General features: G+C 39.7%; 1 protein-coding gene and 1 pseudogene across 1 annotated transcript in view; one reads left to right on the forward strand and one right to left on the reverse strand.

Moving 5' to 3' along the window:
• The window catches only part of Col19a1 (collagen type XIX alpha 1 chain), a 298,074-nt gene that overhangs the window by 197,809 nt on the left and 76,678 nt on the right, over positions 1-23,587 (forward strand). Inside the window, exon 16 of the mRNA XM_027392846.2 lies at positions 2,434-2,487. Within this exon, the coding sequence (XP_027248647.2) occupies positions 2,434-2,487 (54 nt within the window). The remainder of the gene's footprint in view (positions 1-2,433; positions 2,488-23,587) is intronic.
• On the reverse strand, positions 21,457-21,997 carry LOC113833068 (annotated as a pseudogene).

Below are 23,587 nucleotides of genomic sequence, written 5' to 3' on the forward strand. Positions count from 1 at the left end.
GAGAGAGAGAGAGAGAGAGAGAGAGAGAGAGAGAGAGAGAGAGAGAGAAATCTCTTAGCTCTTCCCTCAGATGCAGAGACACCTTGTGGGAGACCAGGAGATGGTGGGAGTGCTGCGGTAGCCTTACAAAGGAGAATAAGAGAGAGAACCCTGAAGCTTCCTGGAGGAAAGAAAGACAATGTCTGAGAGTGAATGTGAACTATTACTTCCATAGAAATTATCGCCCCAGTATTTCTCTCATACTCTGAAGTTCCCCTCACCGTTCTGTCCGCCTTGTGCCAGAGTGCCCTCTGCAGGGCAATGAGACTCCGACCTGAAATCCCAAATCTTGCTTTGCCTGTTCCCTATGCCATGCCTAATAAAGCTAGGAGTGTGTGTGTGTGTGGGGGGGGGTGCTGTAAAATACACACTTAAAATTGTTCAAATATGCTTCTAGCAGTTACTAGACACTCAGGCCTTAAGCTGAAAATATGTGTTGGCTGAAGCTACTCTCACAAATACGTTCCTTTATGTTTACAATCCTCGCAAATATCTTCCTTGCTTGTCCACTCTTAGAAAGGATGTACGAGCGAGCGAGCCAGCCCTCCCTGTACTCAGCACACACAGCGGTGCTCTGACAAGGCTAATGTAACACATCATGTAAATCAGAGGAGAAATAAGGGTGTCTGGATGCTTGCCCTCACCAGCCAGAACCATGAGCAAGTTTTGTTCCTCATAGTCACTCATCAGCATTGTGTTATGGTATCTGACACTTGGTTTGTCTTAACATAAACTCTGTGATAAAATTTGATCAATAGCCTCATTTTCCCTACTTCCAGCACAAACAGATACTCATTTCTTTTTTGAAGAAAGAGGACTGTAAATAAGCCTGACCCAACAGTTTTTACTTAACTCAACCTAATGCATGCTTACAGAAGGAACGGATCACCTGGTCTTTGATTTCATTTCTAGTACTCTTGCAAATTAGTAAATTACAGTCCTTCTGCTTCTTAGTAAACTCTTTATGCTTGCTTAGTTCTCAAAGGCAATTGACTTGCATTTAGTAAAAATCAAATATATTGATTTTCTGAAAACATACACTGCAAGACTAGAAGATGCTTGTATGCATATAACCTGTACTAAATATACAGAATATAAAATTACATATTCATTCCAGGCTTACAGTCCCCCCCCAAAGAAAGCCAAAGTTCCCATCACTTAAATAGACAGCATATGAAAACACCACTAATTGAATAGCTCTTGTAATTATTTTTTTTTCTGTTCTGTGGATGTGAATTTAGAAGTATTTATGGGACGGGTGAGCTTTACTTTGACAATTTCTTTGACAATTTTATATGTGTATATGATGTATTTTAAACATGTTTCCATTGTTATGTTTACTCCTTTCCTCCCTCTGAACTCCCTTTTCCTGACCAATCCCCCTCCTGTTTTCATCCCTTAAAAAAGAAAGAAAAAATGACTCCCTGGGTTTTGTTAGGGCTGTTTTCATAAGCATGGGCTAAGCGTAGGTGTAGGAGCAAGGGCAACTCACCATTGGCCCCATCACTGAAAGAACCCCACCCCCGGCAGCCCTTTAGCTTTCCATCTAGGGCTGGGACCTCCTGAGATCCTCCCCTATTCCTAATAGAATGTGTTGACAGCTCAAGCTTGTGTGGGTCTTGTGCAGGTAACCACAGCTACTGTAAGTTCTTGAGCAAAATGGCCATTATGTGAAGTCCTTCACAGTTTGCCCTTTATTTATCTCCCATAGCAATGGGAATATTTATCTCCCCAGTCACAACATAGTATTTGCTTATGTCTCAAAGCTTAACCTACAGTTCCAGCTGCTGTTTAGACTTCCTACACAACTTCAAGCTTAAATAAAATTAGTAAATGAAATGTGCCTTTCTGTACTTATGCTTACAATTCTCAAACAAATCAAAAGCATTCAAAGGGTTGACCCCGTGTTTTTATTTAAGTATTGTTATTATTGAGCCATAATGTGTATAAGTACCCTATCAGTGTGGCAACCGTGTTCTTAGTAGCATCAATGGGATGGGATCGTGGTGTTCCGGAATCATAAACTCACAAATGTTCCTCATTCAGAGAATATAACATCAAAACTGAACTGAACTGAAACTGCAGTCATCGGACAAAATACTGATCTTAAGTTATGTTTCACATACCATCCTGGCATTTTGCTGGAGTATCAAGATAGTCCGAATTAGAAGGGTCAAGAGCAATTAGCATCTCTTCATCTCAGCCACTGTACTTCCTGCCGTGGCCATGACTCACAGCTTCAGAATTCATTGATGTTCAACAGCCATGCGGACTTGGAATTGTGTTTTTAAAATGGTTTTCAAAAACAATTCTACTGTCTTCCATATTGCTGCCTAATATTGTTATGGTAAAATGAAATTAAATCACAGCACTTTATCTTCTTTTCATTTCAAGGGAAGACGAGGGAAAACAGGACCCCCAGGTAACCCAGGACCTCCAGGACCACCGGTGAGTAAATAGACTGTGGTCATGTAGCAAAATAAACATACCTGCTGTGGTTAGGCTATCAGCAGTGCATCGATTGGTGTTGATTAATATTGATGACAAAGCAACAACAAAACCCACAAGAGGGTGTGAATTGAATTGGATAGGATGTTGATCTTTATTGCACTTTTTTTTTTTTTTTGCAAAACAGAGAAGGCTTTCTAATTTTTTCAGTAATTACTTTGTGTTTTGAAGAAGAAAGTGATGGTGTGCTGACAGGCACAGAAGAAGCCTCTCTGTCATTTCTAAGCATCTGACAAGGCTTCAAGACAAGTGTCTCTGAGAAGGAACTTACATGATGAAGGCATGTGCACTTAGTGGGCCAAATGCCTGAGGAGGAAATGAATATGCTGGAGTGAGGTCCAACACTGATAGATACGCTTACTAAAGAGTTGAGAAGATGAAGGAATACGTGACCATGTGGAAGGATTTACAGTTCTCTGCTACATGACTTTGTATTTATTACTACAGTGTTGGGGGGAGGCATGTGCATATTTTAAGAATTAGCATTTAAACTTAGCTATGGTTCTGATTCAGAGCTCTCCTTAAATCTTGTATTTGAAGTAAAAATGGTTTATGAACTTTTTAATATAATAAAATAGCCAATTTGTTAGACTAAGAAAAAAAGTAAACAGTTATGTAGACTATAAATGGGTTTTATACATAGGTCAGCATTTGCTTAAGAAGAAAACATTGGGCTAAGTCATTGGTTTATTTCTGCTTGGTAATTGTGATTTAAGGAAACCAATTCCTCTAAATGACTGAAATAGTTCCTTTCATACAAACATCATCAAAACTTCCTCTTAGGTTACAGTCAGTTTTCTTCAGTTTGAGGTTGTTCCCATCATAGGATAAATTGACCTGTATCTACCCTACTTGGCATAGTTGGCAACATTGAAGAGTACAGTAATTAATTCCCCATGCTTTGGGCCCTGAACACTTAATTTTTCTAAATGAAAGATGCTCCCAAAAGACAACTTCTGTTTCCCAAATGATTAGAAATGAACAATGTTCTCCATAATGAATCTTTTCAAGGTCATCATAACTAACGTTTTCCAGTTGCACCAAAATCACATTGTTCAAGTGTTTCACAAACATTTATTTTAAATCGCACTAAGTGCTTAACTGGAGCTGGACTTGAAAACTGAAAAAAGACACTGTCTTTGCTTTTCATGAGACTCCAGTTCAGATGAGAGAAATGTGGGGTGAGGGAGAGAACTCAATGAAGATAACACAGCTGCTTTCCTGGGGGAATTTAGAGCAAAGAATAAAGACAGAGGCTTTAAGAGTAAAACAAACAGAAGTGGGAAAGGAGACACTTAGGTGCCCCCTGAGGACAGAAGAAAATGTGAGCAAACACCCAGAAGGCAAAACCGCTGGTGGGTAGAGGTGGGCTCCCTGCCACAGAACAGCTGAGGCACAGCCAGAGGCCAACAGAAATGAAGTCAAACCTTTGCAGGGTCCTGGCAAAACTCATGGAAAGCCATGAAAGTAAACAAAGGGCCTAACCTAGAAAAGGCCAGGGCCAGATTTGACTGATGGTCACTCTAGCAACACACTGAAAGCAGATTGCTGAGGGCAAGCAAGACTCACTGTAGCTATTTATTGCTCCTGAAGTCTCTGCAGGATGCTTGTTGCCTCTGCTTGGCTATTCCATGGAGCTATTTGTATTTTATTTCCATATAGAGTGAAAGGTGACTATGAGCAATCTAGTCTATTTTTAAATAGATTCTTTTTGTCTTTTCCAGAACTGTATCCTGCACTCCAAGAGCCCACTTTCATGACAGGGAGTAAGGCAGCTAAGAGAAAGGGTGGTAGGAGGCTAAAGTTCTTCTAGTTGAGATTTGCGATGTTGTGTGACTCATCCCAGTGGCCCAGACTGAGAAGTTCCCAAAGCAAGTATGAGAATGGCTTAGGACAAGTTCAAATATAGGAACAAAGCAAAGAAAATTTTAACTTCACCTCTTATCAAATAGTAATTGAGCAACCTATCCCTCAAATGAATGAATAGCTGAAATATAACATTATGTTTGAGCCATTGTTTTTTTTTTAACTTTAGTCTACTTGATTATTAGAAAGGAACTAGGGACTGGGAGTCTTCAGGAGGCATTAAGCAAGCGTTTGATAATAGAGTACTCAAAGTCCTCAAGAGAACATCCTTCCTTTGGGGGTTTAGAATCCTTTGCTGAATCAAAGCAGTGTTGTTATTTAGGAGCGTGTCAATGAAGATGAAAGGAACCAGGACTGAGAGGACTAAGAGGGAAAATGTCTGATGGCCTGAAGCAACACAAAATAATTAAACTGCTTTAGCCCCTCCTTTACCTGTCGTTCTTTGTTCTGAGGCCAAACCGGTATTTTCTCACCTAAGAAATTTTTATGCCAAAAGACACATCATTTTCAAAGAACCATTTTCTCTAACTTTAGAGAAATGGCTAATGGCCTGTGTGTGTGTGTGTGTGTGTGTGTGTGTGTGTGTGTGTGTGTGTGTGTGTATGTGTGTGTAGGTGGGCATATGAACGCTTGCATGCAGGAGGGGGTGCATAGAAAGTGCTGTATCCACAAAGTCATTATAGCTAACATTTAAAGAAAATTAAATCTCCTAGGGAAAAAACAAAATTCTAGAAGAAGGTATTGCTTTGCTATTATTGTGATTAAATCACTCTGACTAAAGGCAGCTTGGGCAGGAAAGGGTATTTGACTTGCATATCCAGGTCACAGACAAGGGAAGTCAGGGAATGCAATTTACTAATTCACTCCCTGGCTTGCAGAGACAACTTTCTTATACAGCCCAGACGTACCTGCCTAAGGATGGTGTCACCTACAGGGGGCTTGGATCCTCCCATATCAATCATCAATCAAGACAATCTCTCATAGACATGATCAAGGCCAATCTAAGTGAAGCAATTCTTCAGTTGAAGTTCCCCATTCCCAGGGGACAAAAACTAACCAGGACATCCACCAAATCTATTGAAGAATGCTACTAAATTATAAGTCAACTGTATCAATGTCACATACATTGCTACAGATTAGCTCGCCACATTTCAATTTTATCATCAGGGAAAATTTATCTTTTCAGGGAAGGCTTATTTGTAGTTCATATGTGCAATGTGCAGTTGGTTGTCAGGGCTAGCTATGCTCATTTATGTTGAACATGTTTCTTAAAATGATTTTTCATAGTTTCCTGTCAAACAGCAGGCATATCTATACAAAGGTAAATGCTTCCAAATTTCCTAAATAACTTTTGCCAACTTGTCCTTTTATTTTTTGAGATTAATATATATTTTCCCTTCCCTTTTCTTCCTTCAAGCCCTCCCATAACCCCTTCCTGCTTTCTTTCAAACTCCTGCCCTTTCTTTGCATTCATTGTTGTTATATACACAAGAATATGTATATGTATATACATATAGATTCATGAATATAACCTGCTCAGTCCATAGAGTGTTGCTCACATATATATGAACGATGAGCATTTGGTATTCTTCCCTGGAGAAGGCTTTTTTTCAGCATTCTTCAGTAGCCTGTAGTTCTTTGTGTAGAGTTGAGGTCTTATGGTCTTTTCCTGTCCAACCTAACATGTTTATTCTTGATGTCCTTGTTCAGCTCATGTTTCAGCAGTCATATTGATGTGAATTTATGGATGTAGCTTCTGACATCTGGCAGATTAACAGTTTCACAGCAAACTCCCTGTTTCTCTGTCCTATATGGTCTTTCCAACTCCTCTTCAGAGATGATCCCTGAGCCTTAGTTATGGGAGTTGTAGCGTAGACATAGCAACTGGGACAGGACTCTGTAACCCTGCAGTTTGATTGGTTGTGGTTTTCTGTAATGGCTTCCATCTGTTGCAAAGTGAACTTTCCTTGACTACACTCATCAGATGATACTGGAAAGGATACCTGGTATCTGGCCGGGAGGAGAGGTTGGATTCAGTTGAGTGCTTGTTTTTTTACCATGCTGTCCATGTAGAGCCTGCAAAATCCAAGAACATGGTACAGCCATCTGGTACAGGCATTATTAAACAATAGCATAGTGGGGGTATCAGGGCTCCTTTCTTCCTCTTACAAAGACACTAATTGTGTCATGAGGACCTCACACTCATGGTCCCATCTGATACTAATTACATCCTCAAAATTCCCACCCACCTCCAAATACTATTAAATATGAATGTAGTGATTGAGTTTCCAATACATAAAATTTGGAGGGCTCAATAAACAATAACAGAAGGAAACCATTAAGTAGAGATACCGTAAATGAATAATACCATTTCCAGGGTCTTCTGGAATCCTGAGAACTACCTCAAGAAGTCAAAATTACCCTCATTTTGCAACAAGATGAGTGGTGCTTGAAAGCCACAAACACAGGAGTATAGGAGGGCCAACCAGAATTCAGATTTGCCCCCCAACCTACCTTCATTGTGCTTGAACACTTCTGGGTTGTGTTCTGATACAGATCAGCCTTACACACAGAAGCATTGACTTTTCTGTGATGAGTCATGGCACCCAACTCACAGGAAAGTAAGGTAGCATGGGGTGTGGAGGTGCCATCTCCAGCCCCATGTACCCCTTCCTGGGCAGTGCACCTGACACTGCTTTCTCTGTAAATATGAAACCATAGTGCCTGCCCCCACCTACTCCCCATGGTGGCTAGGAGGTCCAGCTGCTGTGTATGTACAGGAACTTTCTGCTGTATGTAAATAAATTCATTACTATTGCTCTGAATGTCATCCATTTGCCTTATAGGTAGAAAAGCATGTCCAAAACTACAATGGAACCAATGTGGTTTGTAGTTTCCCAAGATCTAGTTACCAAAAGTTTAGTATCTATCCTGGAATTGCTTAAATGATGAATACTTACCCTCCATACGTAAATCCACTCAACGAGACAGAGAAATTATTTCCAAGTCTCTATTATAGCGGAGACAAGGGATACAATGGTATTTTTTCTCCCGAAGCTTCACTTTCCTGCTTATGGAGCTGGTTTACCCACATCTGAGGCATTGTGTTTTATTACTTGTGATCTTCTCTGAGTCTCACCACATGCTCCTCACACTATAATAAAACAGCTTTCTAAAACAGCTTTCTGGTGACCTTAGTAGGGTATGCAATGGAAAATAGTGACCTTGTGTTACTATAATGAAATTGGGAAGCCTGGACACTTGGGGTGCCTTAGTTTATCTGCAAGTATTTCAGTATTTGGCTTCCTTAGAGAAGACTGGGAAGCCATGGAAATAAGTTGGAGTAGGAGGGAAAGCCAGAGAAGTTAATGAGCCATTAAGTGAAGCATGTGACAGCCCACCCCGCTGACGTTAACTTTACTTCTCATTTATCATCTCGGTAAGGAGCATTGATGAAAAGCCACGTTAACTCTAAAATGTGTTATTCTTACTATCACAGAATAGCTTTACACCGTCTTTATTTTCTTTCTGGCATTGTTTCTGTGCATTGTTTCATTATTGTGGTATGAGAATCCAGCAGTGGGCTCAAATATGTCACATTTGTGTGCAGAACCATTTAGGCTGGAAAAAAAAAAAAAAATCAAGAAATATGTAACATGGGTAAGCAGCGCCCTCTACTGTTTCCACTGAACATTTTCTAGGCAAAGAGGCTTCTCTGAAAGAGAATGGACTTTTTTCTTTCTTTCTTTCTTTCTTTCTTTCTTTCTTTCTTTCTTTCTACATGTTTTGGGTTTAACTATGAGTAAATATAATTTTATAATTTTATTTTCATGATTTGTGGCACTTCCTATTTCTCTTATACTTTAAATATATTTACCATCCCAGCAACAGTAGCTTTTAACATCAGCTTGATACTTCATTAAGCTGAAAATTCAGCCCCAGCTCTTGGGTCTCTAAAATGCCCATATATGGTAAAACGCTGATGTAGATATAAACTTCGTGGAGCTCACTCCAAAGAAATGCTGTTTTTTTCTAGGCCAACAATCTGGTTTTCAATATTTATGGCCATCTAATTTATGCTTTGATTTTAATGTCACTGTAAAATAATTTCTTTTACCTTAAAAGAAAGAATCAATGCATTGCCCCAAAGGCCATGATCAATTAAACACCAGGTGATGCCATTAAAAGACTAAATTATGGGTGCAAACTTAATCCATTTTCAACAGTACTCCCTTATCTGTGGTTTCATTTTCTGTGGTTTCTGTTAACTGTGTTCAGCCATGGTCCAAAAATGTTAAGTAAATTATAGAAATAAATAACTCATAACTTTTCCATTATACCACCATTTTGAGTGAAATCTCATGCTACCTCGTTCTTTGTGCCTAAAATTATGTCATCTCCTTTGCCCACTGTCTCCAATTTCTATATAGCACCTACCTGGTAGTCATTGTGTTGCCAGATTGGCCACCATAGCAGCACAAAAAACGGTATTCAAACAACATTTACTGTACTTAACTCAAATCTCAATGGTAGGGAAGATGCTGATGAAATGCCAAAGAAATGTAAGAGATAAAGCGCTTCCTTGGTGAGAAAGGCCAAAGTCGTCCATGTCAAGGAAAATTGTATGCTGAGGTTTCTAGAATCCACAGTGAATCTATTTGTGGAATCATAACATGGAAATGAATACTGCTTGTTCTTCTTTGGACCTCAAACGCCCAAAGCTTGTATACATTAGGAACATTCAGTTTAGATGGGAAAATGTTAGGTTATGACTTCACTCATATTAGTAGTTGCCTGGTATTGGCCGAGGCTCTTGTGTTTACTTTCTGAAGATAAGGGTGGACTAGTGCAGTCATCTTTTAATCACTACTTGAAACAGTGTATATACAGTGTTTTAAAAAGTAGAGAGGCAAGCCACACAGGTCTCTTTCTAATAATTACACTCTGTTGTGGGGGAGGCATATTACAGTGGTTAATAAACAAATAAGAGACAAAATATCATTACAGATTGCTTGAGGACCTTTATGGGAATACAGTGATTAATGTGGTAAGAAATAAAAGAGGTGTTCTTCTGGTCAGACTGGCCCAAGGAGGTATCTCTGGTCAATGACATGATTCAAGAAGGGACTGGCCACACGAGGAAAATGGACAAGAGCATTACAATTAGAAAGATGGAGGTGTTCAATCAATAGAACAGAACTGAAAACTTAGTTTCAGAAAATGATTAGGGATAGGAAACTTTATTACATTAAGGAATTATAAGAGTAGGAGTTGGGCCGGGCGTTGGTGGCACATGCCTTTAATCCCAGCACTCGGGAGGCAGAGGCAGGCGAATCTCTGTGAGTTCGAGGCCAGCCTGGTCTCCAGAGCGAGTGCCAGGATAGCCTCCAAAGCTACACATAGAAACCCTGTCTCGAAAAACAAACAAACAAAAAAGAATAGGAGTTGGGGATGGTACAATCTGAGATGCAAAAGATTGAGTGGTCACTGCTCCCTTTTGAAAAATATCATATGTGGTTTTTATCTGTAGTAGTTAGTTTCTGGTTGTTTTTTGTTTTGTTTCATTTTAAGGTGATGAAATAATAATTTTTCTAATTATTATGAAGATGACTTAAATTGAGGCCTGTAATTTTTAGTTTTTGAGTAGACAAACAGAAGACTTGTTTGACAAGAGAAAAATAAAATAAAGCTTTGATTGTAGCCCATTTAATTTCAACCTTGGTGTGAACACTGAATTCAATTTTTTATTGAAGATGGGAATCCTAGCACAAATAAATCAGTCTTTTTCCCCTACTGCTAACCCTGATGCTTTCTTTCACATGGCCTCCATGTTGGGTCAGACAAACAGTCATAGCAAGGCAATGACCACCCTCAAAACAGCACAGAACCATAGAGCCATTGAATTTATACCCTCTTGTTCAGCCCTGTCCTTCATGTGTGCCCTCCTTCTCTAACTGTTACAATCCACTGAGGGTGCACAAGTAAAATTTTGTAAAATGGGACACAGACCTGAGAAAGTGCCATTGTATCCAATGTAATGACTACCTCCCAAAACAAGTTAACACCCTAAAACACACTTGGACTATTGAATAAGGCAGGTGACAAAATATCTGACTGCAATCTTATTTCTTATTAAAATATCCCATGCATGACTGTGTGCATTTTGAGTCACGTGGTATTTCAACAGGAATCAGTTCATTTGCAAGCCTTGAATTCATCAAAGCTTTTCTAAATGTTCATTTCAGCAGTGATCCTGGCTCCTTCTGTTAACTGACTAAAGGCCACGTACTTTAATGACAATATCTTCAGAGAAAATAAACCTAACCATTTATTTGAGTCAATAGGATGGCAATGTCATTACTTATTGAAAAATAAGATGACATGTGTAGATTTAAAAATACAGACACATAGTATCTAAAAAATGGAGACCTGATCCATTCATTATTTTTACTGTCACTTGCCCCTTATTAGTGTCATGGCTCCAGGCAAAACAGCTATTGTCAACATTACTAAAATTCCAGTGTCACCTTGTGACCACAGAATAAATAGGCATGCGTGTGAGGCAGCTGGGTGTTAGGTTGAGATTTCAAACACCAGCTCTTGGGTCTGCTTCCATACTCCCTTTTCTCTGAATGAGCAGCAGTAGTGGGACAATATTAGCTCTTTTCTCCCTGCTAAGCCTTTTGCAGTTATGGCTAAACAATGGTAGGAGAGGCCTCATCTTCACCTGCCACTGACTACATCTCCATCTGGGCCCATATTGACTGTTTGGAGCAACCTCTGTTCTTCCTATCAATAGAAAGGCAGATGTTTGAAATCCTTGGTCTACAGGGCTAAACTTGTAATTAGTTGACCCAGTGCATGAATTTTTCATGATTCCTTTGTGTTGAGTAAATATTAAGGTTTAAGGAAGCAAAGTGCAATCAGCTTTTATTAGAACCTTTTATGTTGGGAAAGGGCGACTCATTTCTGAAATAATTTTATTGTTCACATTTGGCTCAATAGCTCCAAAAGGATGCCAATTGGGTATTTAGCTTTACTGCTATGTAGCTTTGTGGGGTCAGGAGGAAAAGACCATCTCTGTTTTAGCAAGATCCCGGGTCCAGCAAACACAGACTCTGCTCCGCCTGTAACATCAGTTTTGCCTGCACAACAGCGACAGTTCAGTTTGGCAGGGTGAAAGACCAGTGGGCACTGTGTGAGTGCAGAAGCAGCAAGTTTCTGGTGTTGTCTCAGGAGTCTGAAACGTGGAAGGAAAGCTGAAGAAAATAAGATATAGGGTAACTTCTAATGTGTCTACTAATTTTGTAAAATGGGACACAGACCTGAGAAAGTGCCGCCAATGGTTAGTATTTGATTGCAATATTATATTGTGGATTCATGAGACATTTTATTATAATATTTATCAGTGCTTCGAAAATGTATGCATTTTGATCATACATAACCCCCGACCCCTGCTTCTAACTCCTCCCTATCCCCAAACACTTCTCAAACAAGTGTGTCCTTCTTTTACTAATCCAAGTACAATTTGGGCCATCCACTGGCACATGAACCTACCACTCTGTCTCTTAGCACCCCTCAACTGTCTACTGCTACCAAGTTACCAAACCCATAAGGCTTCATCATATTCTTTTCTGTACCATTTGTTATGCTTACAGTATTTCAAATTCATTTTTTAAAACCGGGAAATCCACCCCACAGAATTAGTAAAGGTCACCATCCCTAATCATGTCTTTGCTCCCAGGATTGTCAGTGTTCTTGCTTCCAGAAATCCTTTGTGCAGTGGAGCTAAATATTTTTAAACTGAAACCATCAGCTACTTTCTCCCAGGAACAACCCTGAGTGCACTTTATGTAACAAAGGGGTTCAGTGGAGCCACAGCTGTCATTTGCAGATTTGTCATTAGTACAATATGGAGATAAGAGCAAAAACAGCATCAAACATTTGAGTTGGAAGCAGAGAATTAATAAAACCTGCAATGTTTCTGTTGTCTACAACAGTCCACAATGTTCCCAAGCTATTGGAATTTCCCATGAGTTCTTAGCTTCTGTGTCACTGGCTGTGTAAGAGCCACCAGCATCAGCCCGGTTATCCTGAGTCTCAGTGTGTACCTTCAAAACTGCATTTTCTCTGCACGGGAAGCCTTGTCATTCACCCAATGATTTTAAAGGGAATGAATGTTATCACTTAATTACAGTAAGTGGTCGTGCAGAGGGCTGATAAATGGAGGCCGCCTCTGTGGCCTTTGGGAGCTGACTTCATTCCTTATTTGGGTGGTATATGAGAGGTTTCCAGAGGCCAGAGAAGAAGGTTGGAGGCACAGCTGTTTTCAAGGTGTGGCTTTTGTTGATGGTGATCTTTTGGGGACACCACTGGATACAAACAATTATTTTCACACATCCCCATGCTTGCTGGCTTTCATGTCCCCTGGTTTTTATCACCTTGCACTGGCTCGTTGATGCTGCTTCTGTGGATGGCAAGGACTTGAAAGATTCCTGCTGCTCCTTGTATTTCAGGAAGCTGACAAATAGTATTTTTCTTTTCTCAGGACATAACTGCAGAGAGATGAGTATAGAACATTTTGTGGATGGCTAAGCAGAATGGCAGTATTAGGGGAGGAATCATTTATATTTTCTAACATTCATGACATGTGTATCAGTCAAAAAGTACTGTTCTGTCAATATTGCAATGAGGCTTAGATGACCTCTGGGGAAGCATGCACCTTCCAAAAGGATGCTTCCCTGACTTGGAGTGTAAAGGGTTAAAAATGTTAGCCACTCATAGCGTAATTTAGAAAATCTGTTTTCATGAAATGGATTAATTATACCCCTTGCAAAGCATTCACTGTCACAGCCTCATCCTCCCACTCCTCCTCCAAAATGACAAGTGAAACCAGGGACTGTGCAATTTTGGAAAACAATCAGGTCACATATTGAGTAGTTTGCTTATTCATACAACCATGAACTGCCTATGCTTGAGTTCCCTCAATTACACAGCTCAGTATGCAGGCCAGAAGCAGACAAGCCCAGCGCAAGTGAGCGCTTTCCTAGAATACACAGAGGAACAAGTTTGAAAAATGTCCAATGTGGCAGACAGGAAAAAAATCTCATTCAAGATCCAGAAGCTGCCTCTTTTACAATCCCTCACCTGTTAACCACACAGCTTCTGAGTCTCAGAACCAGGGCACTGGGGACATCTCACTCAGACCAAGACCCTTAAGAGCTTATAGATCTTTAAAGGTACAGTGTTAGTATATGCCACCATGGGGTGGAGCAGATGAAACAAGAGAATATTCGGGGTCACATTGCTGACCATTATGGGCCACAGTACTGAACATCACCATACAGAAGACTGTAGGTCACAGTACTGGATGTCATGGATCACAGTCCTTAGCATCATGGATCACAGTACTTAACATGGATCACAGTACTGAATATCGTGTGTCACAGTACTACTCAGAAATTCCAGAAATTCACCTAAAATAAGCATGTGGCTGCTGCAAATTTAATGTCACTTTTAGAGGGGAAATCTCCCCCAAAATGTTGAAACCAGAGTGCTCTGATGCAACACTCGAAGCCTTCGGTTTCCCTCAGTGCCCATGTACCAATCTCTCCTCCAAGATAGATCACAGTGGCTCTGCTGTGCTCTTATTAGGAGGATATTTCTTTTTCTCTGCGTGACAGTCTCACAACTAATGTTCTCTGCGGCTTCATGCTCACGGGAGTTTGATATCATCAAAATTCTCCCCAAGGTGGTTTTGCTCATTTGGTTATGGGGTCTTTCTTCTGCCTCCTTTGTAAACTGTTACCTCTCCTCTTCTGTTACCATGGTATAAGTGCTGAGGCTTCCTACTCCTCGCTGGTATTACTTGGCACCAGAGGCTCTGTTAGCTGCTGACCTAGGTCATGGTCTTACTATCCTCTCCTGTTCCCTTGTCTTTCTATTCTAAGGCCTCGGGGATTTCATTGTCTCAGGCCTGTTTTCTTTCTCCTCACTCTCTGAATCTATTCTGGCGATTTTCCCCTCCATCTCTTCTCACAGAAGTATACTCCAGACTCCAGAGCTGTCCCTGCATGACCCTTGTAGATCCTATATCATGTTGAAGGGTCCTGTCATCTTTGACAGCAAAATGACCCCATCTGAATATGTGTAACTGGCTTTGAAAGGTGGTTGGGATTTTATTCTCCTGTCAGTTTAAGAATAAGAGTTGAAAGATTAAAGCTGTTGGCTCAGACAGGGCCTGGATTAAAACCGGATTCTTCTCCCCTGGCTGCACCTGAGTAAATTCTTTAATCCTAAACTACAGGTGTAAAAGAAGGGGCGTGCCCCTCACTGGGTTGTTGAAACAGTTAATGCAATAAGAAATACACCCATGTTGTGGTTTTACTGTGTCCTTTCCACAACCTATATTTCCAGTATTGAAAGGTGGTGCCTTGGAGAGATGATCAAACCAAAGCTTCACCATAGCTTTGCTTTCAAATTCTTAGTCTAATAGAAACCTTTTAGCCTTTAACCTCATTAACAGGCCTAAGGCAATTTATAAATGAAGCTTTTTCAGCATATGGCTAGCTCGCTATCTGACTTCTGCCAAGTGAGGATACAAGAAGAAGGTCCTCATGAGCAGAGGCCAGAACCTTAATCTTAGACTCCCCCAGCCTCAAGAATTATGGGAAAATAAATCAGTTGTTTATAAACTACCCTGTCTCGGGTATTCTGCTACAGCAGCACAAACAGCTGAAATGGGCTGTCACAGTTATCATCCTCACGAGTAATTATTGTGACTTACTTATTATTACAATCACCCCGACTTTGTCATCCCTTGCCTTGTTATTGTTTTTGTCTGTCTCGGGATTTATCCCTGGATCTACCATATTCAGGACAAAGGGGCTGATGTTTGGTTTTCAACATCCAATCAGGACCATCTGCTTACAGCTTCTTCCATTTGCTTTTCTTTTCTCCTATGTGCCTTCCTCTGTTCAAATCTCTATAGAGAAACTTGATCCAAGATTGTTGGTATAGGCATGTTGGAGACCTTGTTAAATCAGACTTTCAATGGAAACAAAAACACATGAGCATGTCTACTTAAGGAAAACAGCTCAGATTTCCTAACTGTCAAAGCCCTTTTGTTTGTCTTTCTTGGTCTCCATGTTTCTCTTCTCTCAGAACCCAACTTCTGGATGTGTTCTGGTCTGAATTCCCACTACTGATAACTGAACATAACCTTAAGACTTGGCTCTAAAGAATCGACTCCTTTCCATGGAGCCCAGCATCAGAAAGTGAGAGGGTGGTGTGATCATACGATTTTAGTGTTTCTGTACATTTACTGAACCTCTTCCCTCTTTTGGTACTCGCTTCTCCTGTTTCCCTTCCTAGTTAGTGTTCTTCTCCCTGCCCACACCTCGCTTGCCCTGTATAACTATGTAAAGAACAGTTCGTATCAGTGTATTAGAATGAAATGCCTTCATACTTGATTCTGCCATTGTCTAAACTACATTGTGTAGTTTGGAGGGGAAAAACACACACATCTGCCAAGTGGGGAATATAAAAGTACCAAATTCACTAAGGTAACATGAGCTCAGATTAGATTATTGTCTTTTCAATCACACTACTCTGAAAACCTAGAAAATATAAGGGTACAGATACTTGTAGCATTTCCATGAAGTATGAACTATGAATATTTGCATCTGAGGTAGTAGTAAAACCTAGTACCAACTAAATAAGGATTATTTGTGGAATACCAGGTAGTAGGTAGGATTATGAATAAAAAGGCACTCACTCCTCCAGGCATCCCTCAAATATGACTTAATAATAAGTATCTGGCTGCATTCCAAGGATGTCCCACTAGAATCCCAAATATGAACACTCAGGGAGTCTTCTGGTTCCAGAAACCCAGTCTTGATATTTCAGGTTCTGGGGTTTATTTTTTGGTTTTCTGTTTTGTTTTGTTTGGGGGTTTGTTGTTACTGTTGGTTGATATTGCTGTTATTGTTGGCATTTATGTGTGTGTGCACACATGTGAGCATGTGGTGAGAGAGACTCTGTGTGTGTGTGTGTGTGTGTGTGTGTGTGTGTGTGTGTGTGTGTATTCATGCTTGCACTCACATTCACACACATGCATAAGTGGAGGAAAGAAATCCAGTATCAGCATCTTCTCTCTATATATAATTTGCAGTAGATGTGGGCTCAATAAAATAGTCCACTGTAAGGTTACAACCATTTTATTTATAGAATTAAATCTCAAAAACCCTGGGAAAACCCATTGATAGAAAATATTAAGACAAATGAAAAGATCTATGTTTCATTTTTTATATTTACTTAATTTTATGTATATTTTTGAGTTCCTACATGTATGTATTTGTATCATGTGTATACCTGGTGCTTACAGAGGTCAGAAGAGGGCATTAGATCCCTTGGAACTTGCAGATGGATGTGAAAACCACCATGTGGGTGCTGAGAACCAACCCTAGGTCCTCTGGAAGAGCATCAAGTGCTCTTAACCCCTGAGCAATCTCTTTAGCCTCCAAGGATCTGTGTTTCCTAAAAACAAAACAATGCTTTCTCAAATAGTTTCTCTAAAGAGCCCTATTGATTTTTCCCTCAGAGTTATAGTACAATCTCATGTGTTGTAATTCTAGTCCAATTCCTGCCCATGAGCTCTTTCCCACTTAACCAGTGCTCCCTACAGCTTTGCTTCCAATTGAGTTGACAATGTCTCAGATTAATCGGGGGCTGTCCTCTGTGCATCCAGAAGCAGCAAGCTCCTTGCTCTTTGTGTGACCATCTACAAGTGAAGCCAAATGAACAAGGAGGAAGTGAGCTTTCCCCATAAACATTGTCTTGTAAAAGCAATGATTTATTGAATTCAGACAATATCTGGTACCAAGAATGGTGTGGGGGATGGGATATAAGTTGAAAATATTCCCTATGCCACAACTGGTGTTATAATGCTGAATCTCAATAGTAATTGAAAGTCTGTCCTCAAGGAGTCTTCATCCAAACAGACTATAGATCAATACATAAGTAGCTATAAACAGTGTAAGTGTGCTGTATTAAGACCTCAATGATGTGTCATATATGTGGAAACATATATGAGAGAAAATCCATTTTAACCTTAGTTTTTCCAATCATCGTCACTATTCCTATGTCTGAGATCTTAGACTTCCTAATGAAAATTTTAATTATCAGGGGAAAAATAATTACTGCTCTATCTTTCCCACTAGCCATTTTAACAATGGAAATGATCCTTGGAATATGAACTCAAGCAACTGAGCAATAATAAGCTTTCTATTTGTTCTTAAGCTAATTTTGCTATATTTTGAAGTGTATTTTTAACACAAATTTCTTTCTTCACCAAAGTTTCTGATTTTTCAAAGGTCATTACTGAAGTTACTTAGAAATCCATAAAGCCAGAAACAGTTGTGTATTACTCAAAATATGTTTTTACGAGTCCTGAGAGGACCCCTTATACCAATAAGACATTGAAGGGTTATGGTACATTGAGATAAATAGCATTGAGATAGCTCAAGAGTGCTGTCTGCAAAATTATGAGACAAGACGAAATGCTTTTTAACAGAGATGGGATCAATAAGTAAGGATCAGTCAATGAGCAGAAGTTGAGCAGCCCCTGAGATCTTGACTCAGTGTTTAGGATGGGCTAAATCTACATCAAACACTCAGACATGCAGAGTTCATGAAAAACAAAAGTGGATTGGCAGACCCACACAAAACTATATTCCTTTGAGCTTTGCTTACTAGGTGAACTTGCTGAAAGGTGAGAGTATAGCTAAGCTACTAAGAAAATATGAATTTTAACAACAGATTCATTCTACCTTTCAAACATCAAGAAAATGCAGCCCAAACTGAAATCTATTAAAAAGATGATAACAACAGTTCTTCACTTCACACTATGATAGTGTGATACGATATCTGAGATAACTGGTGATAGATATCATGCTATTTCAACTTTTCATATCCAGCAAGAATTTAGCCAAAGACTTCTTAAATGCTACTAACACTATTGCTGAGGGTGCAAACTTCCAGAATTGAATATAACTTTAATTCCCTGTTGATACAGTCATGGTTCTTTGCGATCTCAGCATCTCTACCCATGCTAAGTTTATAGACCTCTCAAATCAGTGCACACCAGTACACTTGAGTTCCAGGCAGGTGTGTCTCCCTGGAGTAAATTAGCTGTTAAAAGCTGCTGTGTAGTTGTGTACTACGAATATTAACTATAATGACTTGTATCTTCTGGTGCAACCAAAGGAAAGAATTGGAGCTTCACACACACACACACACACACACACACACCAGACATTTTATAACCCTGATTCAAATGCAGTCATATTGCCAGTCTTGTTTGTGCACAAGCTATTCTGATATTCTTCCTATACAAAGCTATATTCAGTTTAGCTAGAACTCCCAAGTAGATTAACCAATGGTGGTTTGCCCTCTGTGACTATCCCCTCCTTTTCACTGAGGGTGACTTGTCTCAGTGTCTTCTCTTAAACACAAGTCTTTAAGAGAAAATGACCTCTCAAATGCCTTGGAGCTCATGTTGCTTGGATACTTGTCACCATAGTTTTAAACTTCTTTCTCAGAACTGATTGATGCTCTATAGAACTAGGGGCACTTGCTAAACTTGAAGCAATTGATTCCTTGAGGCTTCTCCAGCTATATTGCAGACTAGAAGAGAAGCTAGGAAAAGTAGCACATTTTTTGGTGATGTGGCTATAGGAATGCCTTTCAATCCTAAGACCTCAAGGTCTATATTGCTTTTCTAACCATACACAGAGCTACTCTTGGCACATATATACATGGAGTTTATCCATGATTATTATCCTGTGTTTCATTTGAAGTTGTGTTTTTCTGAATGTTTTGTGATGACAAAGTGAGTCTTTTCTACACTAGCTGAAGTCTGTGTCCATGTATTCTTCCCTGTCTGTGCCAGTGTTTGCTCTCAGACTCAGTCAGGCTCCTCAGCTGTCTGGGAGAGCTTATTTAAAATACTGCTGCACCAATGAACTGTCAGCAATAAATTTCTATTACATTAATCCTTGAATTTATGGTACCCAGAGTACTCCACTGACTAAGAAGTTAGAAGGAAAATGTCATCATAAATGCCCATCACCTGATTAAGTAGTAGAACTTAACACTTCAGATCAAACCCACTTGGAACACTATTTTGTAGGTATGACATTTTATAACAAGAAGATGTGAAAATATGGACGTCACTTTTGTAGATGTGTTGATCTTCTGGGTATCTGAATAATTGTTTTCACTTTTCTATTGGCTTGTGGCTCTTTTCAGTGGACTGAATTCTTGCTACTGTTTTAGAGGGGACAGTCACACTGAGCCACCTATATTTTCTCACTCTACTCCCAAAGGTAAGTTCAATAAGATCACAATTCTAGATCCAGAATATACTCTGTGTCTAAAGAGTACAGCTGTATTCAGTGGACAGAGCTACAAGGAAGCATCAATTCTCTCCTAAACTTTCCTGTCACCCCCTGTTGTTTTGCTATTCTATTGGCACTACCCTGTTTGCTCTGATGCTTGGTTTTACTTTGAAGTCCCTTCCGTCACACATATATATAACTTGTATTGTTCAGCCACTTTTTCTCCCAACATGCAATAGGATGCATTTTGACTACAATTGTATTCGGAAATGTTCAGTCATATTCTTTCATATCAAGGACTGAAAGAATACATGGAGGTGGATGTGAGATGCAGGGAACAAACAATTCTCAAAAACCTAATGATTTAAATAAATAAATAAATAAATAAATAAATAAATAAATAAATAGGTGTTCCCTTAAGTAAGCAATAGGGTTATATCTAAAAGCAAAGTACTCCCATCCTTCCATCCTGCCAGCACAGGATGAGAAGGCTGATGAGAAGTGCCAACTACAGGTTTTGTTGTATGGTAAGTAAACCATAGAAAGTCATCATCTTGTGTTATCCAGGGCAACACTAAATAAAAATATGATGGCAGTTACAACAAGTGTGATTTTATTTGGAGAGCAAGACCCTGAATTCACTATAGCTATTGAAGTTTTGGGGCAATAAGACAAGAAAAATAAAGGATATGAATAATAAAGGGAGAAGTCATAAAATTCTATGTGTGCATGATGTGATCTATATAGTAAAATGCTCCCAAAGACTTTGGGAAACTCTTGAAACTGATACACATTTCATCAAAGTAGTAGACCAACACACAAAACCAGTCACTTGTTTACCAAGAGCAAACATGGTGAGAAAGAACTTGGAAAAACAGGCACAATCACAATAGCCTCAAATACCTAGGAATAGATTTAATCAAGGAAGTAAAGGACCTCTACAATTAAAGTTTTGAAATGCTATAGGAAGAAATTGAAGAAGACGGTAGAAGGTGGAAAAGACCTGTATTCTAGTTTCCAGGCATCTCTCATCCAGGGGTTTCCACAGCAACTGAAATTGCACTTTCACCAATAGCCTCCTGGCCTTTCTTCAGGCACTCCGACCCTGCCACATCATGACAACAAGAATCATCTGCTCTTCATTACCCCTCTGATTCTGCAGCTTACACATGAGCAAAGCCAGTACCATGTGACTCTTTCATATTGCCAAGTTGGCTGCCAGCTAGAAAATGCCAGCGTTAGCCTCCTGTGAACCACAGATTGTATGCTGACCCTGAGGAAGGGAACATACAATCTTTCCAGAAGATCTTGCCTTACCAATGCTGGGCTCTTTTTAGTCACCATTGATTTTTAAGCTCCAGATACCAGCATTGATTATCCCAGGGAAGCAAATCTTTCACTTCAACATATTCTATCTGCCCCCTCCCAAAGAAATAATGTAATTCCTTGATTTGAAAAACTATATTGAACCTCAGAGGTCAGTTAAAATCTACTGCTGGAATATGAATTCTTTTTAAGCTGTTGTCCCCTCTACACCCAGCTGTGAGGTGAAAAAGGATTTGGTCAAAAAGCAGTAAATCAGTTTTTTTTTTTTTCAGGGATGAGTTCAGTTCCCACAACTCTACTGTCTCCATTCGTCTAGATTTTATTTCTTTTGTGCATTGGCATTTTTGTAGACCCAGTTCATGTCATCCTGGATGCCCTTGTCTGTGAGATTGAATATGCCAGACTTGGTCCAGAAGGTGTGTAGGTTCAGTCCTTCCCAGTCGCAGAAGCTGGCCAAGGCTGCTTCCTATGAGCAGATCCAACTTGTTAGCACTGGCACACAACCTAGATTTCTCCCTAGAGTAATTCTAGTAGTTCCTGGCCTATTTCCTCAAATCTTTTTTCTGTCTGCACTGTCATTTACATATATAAGAATATCAGTGCTTTCAAAAGAACTCCCCCATCATGGTCTGGTATTTGCCATGGTCTCTGTCTGCCAATATCCCATACACTCAGTTTAAAGCCTTGTGAGTGTACACTTTCAATGTCAGAACCCTGTGTAAGTGTGATGTGGCTGGTGTCTTCAGATGCAGCTACTTCAGCAGAGTAGTCTTGCCACCATTATCCAAGCTCAGGAGACGAATTCACACCTCCTGGACTGGTACACTTTTCAATTTACACAAAACAGAAAGCAATCCCATTCTCAAGCCAAATCCTTCCTTGTCTTCCTCCCCCTATCTCCCTACTTCCCCTCCTTCTCCTTCCCCTCTTCCTTGCCTCATCCTCCTCCAGTCTTCCCCATTAACAAGGGTACCTTCCACAGATTCTTAATCTAGCATATTACTCTTTGAGGGATTCTCAAAGTTCCTTATATAATTTAACAAAACCAGGTCTCCATGGCCTGTGTGCTCTCAGCATTATCTTCTAAGCCCCTAGGATAACAGCCTATTAAGCTTTAATCTCCCACTGACTTTTCTAGCCCAAAGTTTCAAATGTCACCACAATCCAAAGGCAAAAAGAAAAGTAAGAACAGACAAAAGACAGACCTGTCACACCAGCATTTCACATTCCTAATAGCAGTTCTAGTTTGAGTTCTATTGCTGTGATAAACTCCATGACTAAAAGCAACTTGTCGGGACATGTATTTGTCTTACAGATTATAGTCCTTCTTCAAGGGAAGACAAGGAACCTAGAGGTGGGAACTAAAACAGACAATGGAGGAAAACTGCTTACTGACTTGCTTCTCCTATCTTGCTCAGCTAGCTTTCTCTCATAGCTCAGGCTCACCTGCCAAAGGATAGTACTACTCACAGTGGGCTGATTACCCTTCCATCCATTAACAATTAAGAAATCCCCCTATAGGCATGTCCACAGTCCAATCTGATAGAGTCAGCTCCTCAGTTGAGAGTCCCTCTTCCCAGATGTCTCAGGTTGACAACCAACAATTAGCCATCACAAACTCCCATACTCATGGATCAACAAAAATAATATTATGAAGATGGCTGTATTATCAAAAACAATCTATACACCAACTGAAACTCCTATTAAAATTCCAGTGACATCCTACAGAGAAATAAAAATAGGGAAAAAAAATTCTAAAATTCATACGGAGCCATAAAATTTTCCAGATAGCCAAAGGAATCTGAAGAAGAAAAAACAAAGCTGGAAGTGTCATAATATCTGCTGACTTCATGTTACGCTATAGAGCCATATCAAGAAAATCAGCATGATTTGTTGTTTACCTTTCTTACTCTGATAGTGTGCACAGTACCTTCCAGTACCATGAACACTAGTCAGTAGAGGCAAAGGCTCTGGGTAGGCACGAAACCAACTTCTCCATATTCAGTGAATTATGTTGATGTTGTCTTCAGCAACAGGGTCTTACCATTGGCTTGTGGAAAACAACTGATAGTCTTGGCCAACGTTCTCCAATGGCATCTCACTGGGTATACAAATCAACTTAAGGGAAGACCCCACATCCAACAGTAGATGGACAACACAAAACAAGTTCAGTAACATTTTGGGGACTTTTTTGTCTCAGAACGTTTTGCTTGAAAATTTTTTACCTTACTGATTTTTGCTTCTATATTATAGTTTTTTTGCTTCTATATTTCCAATTGGGGGTTTTATGGGTTTTGTTTGAATGTGTGTATATGTTTCTCTGGCTTTTTTTGTTTTGTTGTTGGGATTTGAGTTGTCTGTTTGGTTAGTTGGTTTTATTCTGTTTTGGTTTTTTGGGGTGTTTGTTTGTTTGTTTGGGGGGGTTCCCATTTGTTTTCTAAAGAGAAAAG

Source organism: Cricetulus griseus, assembly GCF_003668045.3.
Source record: "Cricetulus griseus strain 17A/GY chromosome 1 unlocalized genomic scaffold, alternate assembly CriGri-PICRH-1.0 chr1_1, whole genome shotgun sequence".
Taxonomy (NCBI): Eukaryota; Metazoa; Chordata; class Mammalia; order Rodentia; family Cricetidae; genus Cricetulus; species Cricetulus griseus.